General features: G+C 31.4%; 1 protein-coding gene across 1 annotated transcript; it reads right to left on the bottom strand.

Annotated features, from left to right (window-relative positions):
* Positions 1–1,580: 1,580 nt before the first annotated feature.
* On the bottom strand, positions 1,581–9,429 carry LOC124357078 (prisilkin-39-like). Its single transcript, XM_046808494.1, has 3 exons — positions 9,346–9,429; positions 3,183–3,291; positions 1,581–2,401 (listed from the first exon to the last, which is right to left on the bottom strand). The coding sequence occupies exons 1-3, from the start codon at positions 9,388–9,390 to the stop codon at positions 1,881–1,883; spliced, it is 675 nt and encodes a 224-aa protein (XP_046664450.1). The 5' UTR covers positions 9,391–9,429; the 3' UTR covers positions 1,581–1,880.
* Positions 9,430–10,741: the final 1,312 nt, after the last annotated feature.

Genomic DNA, 10,741 nt, shown 5'->3' with positions numbered 1-10,741 from the left:
GGCTCTACGATATACCTGCAATACCTTGGATCAATAAAATTTGTCCAAGAGTTATTCTATCTAAGGATCCTTATTGACTAATCTTCTTAGTCATTCCCAATTACATAATACCTCACAATGTAATATTATTCCATCTTTCACATCTTATTTGGTACAAATAACTGTGTATACTGCACACAATTGTTTTAAGTTTATTGAGAAATATTGTTCAAAAATAATTTTTTTTAAATTTCAGTAGCAATTGCTAATAACTATACTGTTTTTACTAGCTTACATGACTCAATAACTCATACTATCGCAAACTCATAACGGTTACTTGGATGTAGATCGGCGCTACTACGAAAATCATTATTCCTGTGGTTGCCTTCAAATAGTGACTGCATATATAGTGACTTCCCTCTTTGCAAACAGTGTATACAAACTTGAAGGCACTCTGTATTGATGGGCTTATTAAAAATATAGGTATTCGGAGTTTAATTTTAAATCAGACTATTGATTTATAACACAAGGCTGAAACCAGAATTTAAAAACTCAAACTGGTTATTAATGTTAAATATAACATTTAAAATATTTTATTATAATGCAGAGAGTAGAACTGTGTTAAAAGAGTGCTAAGATATTTTGATCTCTGAAAAAAATTAGTAATGTCTGAAAACATTTTAGTAACGTAAGCAATTTTGAAAAATATACTTCATTTTCCTCTTTGTGGGCAGTCAACATTGCATTTAGCCTTTTGCACGTATCATATAATATAATGGGGAACAGAGGTTGGCTTTTATGATCAATATTTCAATTGAAACAAAATAAGACATCATATCTCGAAGAGGAAGTAGTTATATGTCTTTCTTAAACCATGTAACTAAATCAATCAAGAATTAAATAATTAAACAGTTAGCGAGGAATATAATCATTCTTAGTAGCTGGAAATAACATTTAAATAAAATAATTATTATTATGAATTTTTGTACTGTTTGTTTATACCTGCCAAATATACATCATTTCAAAATACGTAGCGATATTTTAAGTGATATTACGTGTGGAACTGTATTGATACATTTCCATATAATATTTTTCAAAACTATGCGGTCTGTTGATGATAAATAGTTTTGATTTTAGCTCTATAATTATTGCTATACAATTTTTATAAAATATATCCTACTTAACGACTACTATCTTTAAACCTTAGATGTTTCAAAAACTGAAATGTTAAAAACTATATAGGTTTAACATGCAGCAACTTTTTTATGACGATTTTTTTATGCAGAAAGTGTATGCAGAAAAGAAAATAAGCAGAACTTTGAACTCAAACGATTAGAAAAGTATACGAGTACTTTCACTGTTAAGGATATTAAAGGTTTAAAATACTCAGGCGTACTTCATTATTGAGTTTATGCTAGCGATTGAGTAATTTTGCCATAGTGTGTGTCTCGGGTAGAACGAACGATGATAAGACAGGAAAGGCATAGAAGGAGAAGTTATATGATTCAACAAGGCATAGAATAATAGAGTATGCTCTCTGATAGATATACGAGTCTGCCATCCAAAACGGTATGTACAACAGGACAATATGAACATCGAAATTGTATATACATAATTTATTATATGCATAGAATAAAATTCCGTTTTATACAATTTATAAAATTTTTGTAGCGCTCTAGCAATGTCATACAAAACCAACAATGGAAATGTTCTTTGTAAGCAATTTAAAATGTGGAACAAACATTAATATAAAAAGTTATTAATAGGAAATTAATCATACATTAAAATACATATTATTTAATTATAACAGGAAATGCGAGCGGAAGAGGTGTTCAGTAAGATCTTTCGCATTTATCAGGGTAGTATTTTTCCTCATCGTAGACTCCAGCAATGTACCCCTTTTATCCAGTGTAGCCAGTATATCCAGTATAGCCAGTATGTCCAGTGTTGTAAGGGTAGTTGTATCCGGCAGCTTTATTTCCAGTGTATCCTGCGTATCCACTGTAAGCGTTGTTGTATGGGTATCCGGTGTATCCGGAGTTGTAGGGGTATCCTGCATAACCCGCGCCTTTGTAGCCAGTGTAACCGGAGTAACCGGCATAGGGATAAGCTCCCGCGTTATATCCGGCATAGGGATAAGCTCCCGCGTTATATCCGGAGTAGGGGTAAGCTCCAGAGTTGTATCCAGCATAGGGGTAGGCTCCAGACCTATATCCGGCGTATCCTGCACCTGCAGTGTAAGGATAGGCTCCAGTTCCTGTGTAGCCGGCATATCCACTGTAGGGATATGCTCCTGTGTTGTAGGCGTTGTTGTAACCGTAGGCTCCCTTGTATGCTCCTGAATATCCGCCGTAGTTACCGGAGTAAGGATAGGCCCCGGAGTATCCACTGTAACCGGGATAAGCGCCGTATCCTGCATAGCCTGAAAATATATATAATATTTTAAAAACCAATTTTATGACTATACACAATTTGTTTCATAAAATCTTCTAACTGATTACATACTTGTTAATGGAGATGTATTCCGATATTAGTATTAAAAAAGTAATTGTAAATTTTTAATATCTTGACGAAAAACAAGTACTGTAGGTAGGTAGTAGTCTGATTTAGGTACTATAATTTAACTAAACCCATTGGTGCGTCATGATTTGATAAATTACAGTTAAGATTTTCACAACTTCAACGAGAAACTAAATTTTCACTGGAGCACGATAAAAATGTACCCGGAACAATTGACACAAATTTGGATCCAAACAAATAGCTTAATAAGTTCTAGTTAATATTGATAGATTGTTCTTGGTGACACCTTTGAAAAAAATATTTGAAGAGAGAAGAATCATATTTTGTCATGTACACCTTTATTAGGTAAGGGACAATTCAGTTTAGTTGAATCCACCTTATTAAATGCAGTAAACCTAAATTGGGATTTACAGAGATGGCAATCTGAAATAAATAGTAGTTGTGACCACGTAGTGATTTATTATTTTTTGCTACAGAGAAATCATACCCACCACTCTCATTCATATTAGCACAACCAAAATGACAAAATTTATGATATGTTTCGTAAAAACTTTACTACAATGAAGTTAATGAAGTATTATATAACACTTTGACTTTCTCAAATATTTGCTTTATGCATTATTTAGAATACACCTGCAAGGTGAATTAAAATAAGCTAGCCAAATTTCGTGAGAAGCACATACCGGTTTCTGCCGTAGCGAGCGTGGACTTCTCTGTGTCTTTCTTAGGCCTCTCTACTGTCTTCTCCGCAGCCTCCTCGCAGACCACAGCGGCCGCCACAGCCAGCAGAACCTGTACAAGACAACGCACACCTTAACACTTATCAACAAGTAAATCTGTACCTTCATATACAATACCGGTTAAATTTGTATAAGAATTTGTTAATTATCAAATCATAATTCTAACCACTACCTGCCTTCCTGGTAGTCCTGTGATAGTACTGAAGTAATAACAAATTACACGTGCAATGAGGAACGTAGTTTATGAGATACATAATATGGTAAATTACCTTTTCAACAATTCAAAAATTCACTTTTTTGTTTAGAGACGAGCGTCCCATCGTCATATTCATAAAACACGTAAAATCCTATAACAAAACCTACACATGATATTATATATGAATGGTATGCCTACCGGACACGCACAACCACAGACACGAACTGGCCTCGGTCTGTAGCGCAAACAATGAGAATTCATTTATTGGATTAATAAACTAAAAATATGACCAAAATTGTTCGAGGAAAATAATATTTTGCAACCTAATAATATATAAATTTAAAATCCCCTTGTTTATATGTCGTAAATGTAGATTCTAATGATTTGCTGAACATAAAAGAAGCATTCATGCCAATCATGACTTGTTTACCAACGTTCGGGATTGCAGAACATATTATATTCTTATGAAGTGTCAAATACGAGATAGTAAAATTAAAACTCAAAAATCGACATCTGCTTTCTCAATAGTTGAAAGCTATGAACTGAAATTTAAATGAATAAGCTTCATAATTCTACGGCAGTAATAGCGTTACTAACATGCAAATGCAAGTTTTAACTATAATTTAATAGTTGTAAAAGCACAACAGTTTGCACGCATCGATTATAACAATTAACTTTTTGCGGTAAGGGATTTTGAGAAACCTTAGAATTATAGTTTTCAAATATTTCACGCTCGGATAACAGTATTCAAGTAATTCTTTTCTTTTATTATTTATTGGATATCAATAGATAATAGTTCTGTCATCTATCAATATATAAATTTTAAGCACTTAAATATTTTTTTTAGAGTTATATTTCGCATTGCTTCAAGATGATTTTTAGTTTTATCTTTTCTTCAACTTAATTGGATCTTCATTGTTCTAAAATGATTTAAACAGAGAACTCAGGGTGTTGGAGGATTGTTGGAGGATTGGAGGATAGAGAATAAAATAATAATTTTTAGTCATTGTTCACTGACTCATATAAATAAAAACATATGTAATAATGGAAAATGACATAAAACGGTTTTAAATCAATAATAACTATTTAATAACATTAAAAAAAATAATTGATTGATTTCTTATGCTGTAAAATTATTTAAAGTCCTCGGAAATACGTTTAGTTATCCTTATGGTATTTATTGATTTATTTATAAGTTAAACAGAAACAATATTACTGAACGTAATTACCAAATTATAATTTTAGCGTATTTGAGGTTTTTATGTAACAAATCCCATATAAATTTTTTTTTTAACAAATCAGCGTTGAAAACTTGTAATTTTAGAACTTTTTTTCAAAAATTGAATGCCGACATTTTGTAAAAAGCGAATGGAGTTCATTTTGCGAGCGGGCCCTCCCAACGGGGTTGGCGCAAATATCGAGTTGCCTGGATGTGGTTTACACCTCACAAATTAAGGGTTCCCCAGGGAACGAGAAGCACGTGTAGATATGGGACCTAGAGTAATAACGCAAGAACAGAAAACTTCGTATATATTATAGACCCACTCCTGGGATATAAATTTTAGATTTGGTACAAATCATCCCTCAAGCTGAGAATCACCATTTGTGTTTGCAATTATTCTCAATCGACTAGTCAAATTTACTGAAATGCTTATATCAATTGTGTGGTAAAAAGTATGAAACTTTTAACGTACTGTGCTGTGTGTGTGTGTGTGTGTGTGTGTGTGTGTACGGTTTTTTAAATTAAAGCTGAATACTGCTAAAATTCATCGAGTATAAGTAAATTAACCAAAAATGGTTTCCTACTTCTCAATGTAGACTAACATTCATCAGAATGTGTTATATAGATAATACTAGATACTAAATAGTAAGGAAATTTGATAAAGGACGTAAAAATAAAAATTTTAATAATCATATACGAGATTGCACTAACAAACTGGTAAAGCTAACAACAATGATATAAATTATAACGGTTTTTAATATGATTTTATTTCCGGTAAACCAAAACAAACTATAAAATAACATTTTTATTTCTTTTTAATATCTGTCTGAGGTATAAAATATTTTGTTTTCATTGAGCCTAATTTATCACGTACACTCACATTGTAATGACTTAACTAACCTCCAACTAAATTAACTGTTTGATATGAAATTGGCAAAATAAATTTTCGAGTTTAAAATTGCATTTAAAATTCAACAACGAATGAGGTGAGATTTTATTTCGAAACAATACATATTATACAGTGAAATTGAGTTATATGTATGTATTATATGGTGTATACAGGTAAGTAAATAGAACGAATAAAACAATTTTTATAAATATATTCTTGAAGATGTCACTTTATATTTTCGCGGTACAAACAAATCTAATTCTTCTAACCAAATAAAGATTCTTGCTTAATTTTATATTTAAAGCTATTCAAATAGAATATTTAGAAATAATAAAATGCAATAACTTTAAAATGAAGAATTCGTTGTTTCCAAAAATATTCGTTGTAATTATTGTCGTCAACATTCATAAAACTATTATTATTTTCTTATAATTGTATTTGTCTGTTATTAAACCTGTCTATCCAATTTTTTGTGCTTAAAATAGTTCATATGACCCTTTTGTAATAATCTAAGGGCGTTATAGAACGCATAAATGATGTCGGTACAATATGGAATAACACCGTTATGACCAATACATTACGTAGTACTGTGTTTTTATTACCAATTGGTTAAATTTATCACCAAGGTTGGCTATTGTTTGCAGTTTACTAATGTGTTATTTGTCAAAAACGTTGTGAAATGTTGAAATTTATGTACTAAATTACTATAACGTTGGCGTTGTTATGTTTGGTGAAGTGTGATTTAAACGATAACAGTGTGAATTAACTTAAGATTAGGAATACATAACAGTGACGTAATGAATCAATATAAATTAATTTAAAACGTCTTTCTAGTAAATCATTATACTGAAACATTTCCCAATTTTGCTCTTAATTCTTTTTAGATTATTCTCATACAACTTTCCTTCTACAAGATAGTTGAAGCGGTTTAACTCTTGCAGTTATACTGCTACAATAAATATTCACACATACTAATATAGTAGCCTACATAAAATAGTGAGTTTAACGGGGTTTTCACTTCTATTTTAGCCGTCGAAGAGATTTAATGTTTTTGCAAAAAAAAAAACCTTTTAGGCGTTTATAGCTTTTTATTGGAAACCTTCAAAAGGCGATTAATGAAATAATAAGAACAATGAATGGTGCCCCCCTCTCCCATTTTTGTGATTGGGAAAACCTAACTACCAGTAAATTAATCTTTAATTTGCCCTATCCCAATCCTGAAGGGCAATGGACTTTACTATCGTTTTCATTTAATAAAGCGTGGACGGAGCTTTTTATTTCATGTTAAAAAACTTACCTTTTCAAACTCAAAAGTTTGTTATACTAAATTAAAAAAAAAAAATTTGTGTCGCTGACAGCAAAGCTCCTACCTTTGAAAATGTAATAAATTTGATCAGAAGTGATTGAAAATAAGATTTATATGAGACCTAATAATGATTTCAGTAACGATTTTGTCATCATAACATCTTAAGAAACATGATACAGAGTATCTAAACATTTTATATATCACTATTCCTCCTTAAATTATGTTTTATTACATATAAAACCAACATTTAACAAAGGCAAACGTTTTAAAATTAAATAGAATAGTTGTTAAAAATAAATAACCACTAAACATTACACTTAGATTCGAGAATGGGTTAAATTTACAAATTAAAGCAGTTACAAATTAAATTTAGAAGATAGAAGATAACAGTTTTTAAAGCACCTACATATTATAAACTGCAATTACTAGACAATTACGTAACCTAAATAGCCAAACGTTATTTGAAGGGGCTAAGTTATTATGTATATTTGTCATTAAATAATTGTCTAGTTTATCTTAAAATTTGAGTTTTAGACAACTTTATTACAAAGCACATGTACGTATAGTATGAGTCTTTTTATAGTTTTTTGAGGTTCACAGGACACCTCTGCATACAAGAAATTTTAAATTGTTCTTAATTCAAACTGTAAATATGAGCAGTAATGACCATCATGAAGTGATTGTCTTTATGTATTGAACGGATTATTATTATATGGATTATTGTGTGTTTGTAAAATTAACTTCGTTTTTTGTCATACTTTACATGTTATAGCTTTCGCAACACATAATTTTATTTTGTTACAATTACTCAACACTTCATCTGCAAATCCTAATCCTAATAATATTATAAATGTTAAAGTGCCTTCGTTTTTTTTTTTTGCTTTCACGCATAAACTACTCAACAGGTTTGTCTGAAATTTGACATTGACATTCTTATGGCCTCTGGGATTAATATAGGCCAATTCTTATTTAGAAATTCCCTTTGGGCTACGCCCCACGGTCTTTAAAGTAGGGATACAATCTCAAATTGATCTCTAAAGATGTGAAATATTTATTAAAAGAACGTTTCTAATGTAGTTAAATTTTATATGTAAACATTGTTAATTATTTTCTATTTCCTTTGTACTTATAGTAAGTACAAACATTTTTAAAGCCGTTTTAGTTTCAAGCGATTAGGTAAGTAGTTATTTTCCTTACAAAGTAGTACTGGGGTAGATGGTCAGAAAACATAAGTTGGTCATAATTTGACAGCGAAAACTTCCTTTGAAGCAATCGGCAAGAACTAAGCTGGATGAAAGTTCCCTAGACTGTGCTTTTGAACTATTGGACTAATTTCAACTCTTAATGTTCTAAAATATTAACAATATTTTTCAGTTCGTAAATAAACAAACGCGTATTATCATTGTTAATTTACTTTTAGCTGTACACTTGTATCTAATACGATCTAAAAGACAATATTACTATCTAAAAAGTAAATTATAATAACCATAAATATACACTTTTTGATGAATTTTCCTGATTGTGGCAAAAATTCCAACCCAATATTGGCGTCGGAAATATAATTTACTCGAACCTGTAGTGGTCATGTCCAACGCCTACTAAATTTCATCCAAACGAGCGGGTAACTGCTAGCAGTGCAGATATTAGGAACAACGTGGTCTCGCCTTTATTTTATATTTAAAGACTATTACCAAATTTAAATTAGTCGTCTTTTGACACAAGTAGTGTTCTCAGAGCTGTGTATGTATACATATTTTCTTGATCAGAAAAGAGGCAGATCCGGCAAAAGAACAAAATATAATACCATCGAAGTAAATTACAATAACCATAATTATACACTATTTTAAACATTTTCTTGCTCGTGGGAAGAAAGCAAACTCAACATTAGCGTCGTAAATATAATTTATTCGAACCAGAAGTGCTCATACACGTGCAAACACTACAATATTGCGTGCTAAACCGCGGGTAACTGCTAGTAGTCTGTATATTCGTTAATTGATACCGTATGTAAAACGTTTACGATTGTATCATATACCTCACTCTTTAAAACATTTTGGAATGCAAAATATTTTTCGTATTTATAAGCATTTTTTATTATTCGTTTTATTTTTATTTCTACTAGTTTGTGTATTGTAATAAGAATAATTAATATCCTCCAGTTTGTACAATTATATTAATATCAAAGTAAATAATTTGTCCAATTAATATCAGTTCATTAGATATAACGTATCATCTTCATTTACCATATTATGCATAGAAATACAATAAAAAATGTGAAAAGTATTTACTTATTATAATAAATTCTTTATTACTTTACTAAATAAACTGATAGTGAACAAAATGTTTTAGATGTTAAAAGACACTATGGATATGACATTCGCATTGACAATACGTACAAATTGCATTTTTTAAACAGTTGTTATCGATATAAAACAGTTTTATAATAAATATTTTATAGTTGATGATAAGAGACTATGAGAAGAAATGGCTTACCAAGAACTTGTAGAGAGCCATGTCGTAGGTCCAGTGAGTGGCCATCGTAGTTCCTCTGCAGGTTTTATACCGTCACCTCCCCCTCCCCCACCAAACGCACCGGAGGAAGACAAATGTCATCATACCGAGAGGATCCTGGAGATGTCGGCTAGGTACGAATGTCAAGGACGGACTGGACTACCAAAAATTACCTACCGCATTTAGACCAGATTATTTATTGGTAGGGACAGCGTGTCCTCTGTGTTAACCCGTCTGACCCACAATTTGTTGGGATTGGGCTTGTTAGGGCTTTCTACCGTAAGTCTGTGTTTATCATTACTAATATTTAAAAATACTATTTTTTGCTATAAAATATACCAACAATTTAAATTTTAGTTTTTATTCTTTGGGAAATGTATCATTGTTTTCTATGAATCTATTGATAGACTACTTAAAACATTTATGAAAGGATGTGAAATTTAAAATCTCTATTTAAATATGAGTGTTCAATGAACTAATATACACCAAAAAGTCCCGGGTCGGTTAAATATTTTTCCAAATATTTAAAATACAGCTACAAAACCTTACAAAAAGTTACTGGACATAAAAATCTACTATATCACATATTCAGTGATCCGCTACTTCCTCAGGGGGGCGGCCCGCTAGGAGTCAGAAGAAAATCTTAAATGTAAGCATAGGTTGATGTATCAAATAAAAGGTCTTTATTAGTAGAGTACAGAGCCGCAAACCCGACCTCAAACGGATAACCGAGTCAAAAATGACAGCCGTTCAAAGATGGCTCAAGTTTGCAACTTAGTTTAGTATAAAAAATACACTGATGAGCTTTTTGATTTTTATTTTACTAACCCAAAACTGTTTACAATTGAATCAGTCATTTGAGAAACACATCATGTCCATTTTTTACCAATAATGAGTTAGACTTAAAATGTGTAGCTGGTGGCAGCACTGTTCTTGCTAATATTATTCTAGCCTAGAACAGCTGTTAAATGTTTAATAATTAATTGTTGTTGTAGAATAATAAGTTTCATTATTTCTGAGGGGTATTCCCGCAGGCAGTAACCATTCTTGCTATAGTTAGACGTTATTAGTGGCATTCTACTCGTTAGTAAAGACAGACCATAACAGTTTTTTACTCTTAATTTGTTTCAACTTAGTTTTATCTTGTCTTTGTTATGGCACTTAGTGAACGTGAGAGAGTTACCATATTAATGGTGCATGGTTGGGGGGATTTAACACGGTCTCACAGTGAAGTTCAACACCTATTCAATGACTCATTTCCAGACCGAAACCCAATATCAAAATCAAGAGTTACGAGAACAATAGACAGTTTTGTAACTCATGGAACTGTCTCTGATCTTCCTAGAAGTGGTCGTCCACCAAGTGCAACCGATCAGGA

This window comes from Homalodisca vitripennis, chromosome 3 (genome assembly GCF_021130785.1).
Source record: "Homalodisca vitripennis isolate AUS2020 chromosome 3, UT_GWSS_2.1, whole genome shotgun sequence".
Taxonomy (NCBI): Eukaryota; Metazoa; Arthropoda; class Insecta; order Hemiptera; family Cicadellidae; genus Homalodisca; species Homalodisca vitripennis.
This window is presented reverse-complemented; position numbering and strand designations above follow the sequence as displayed.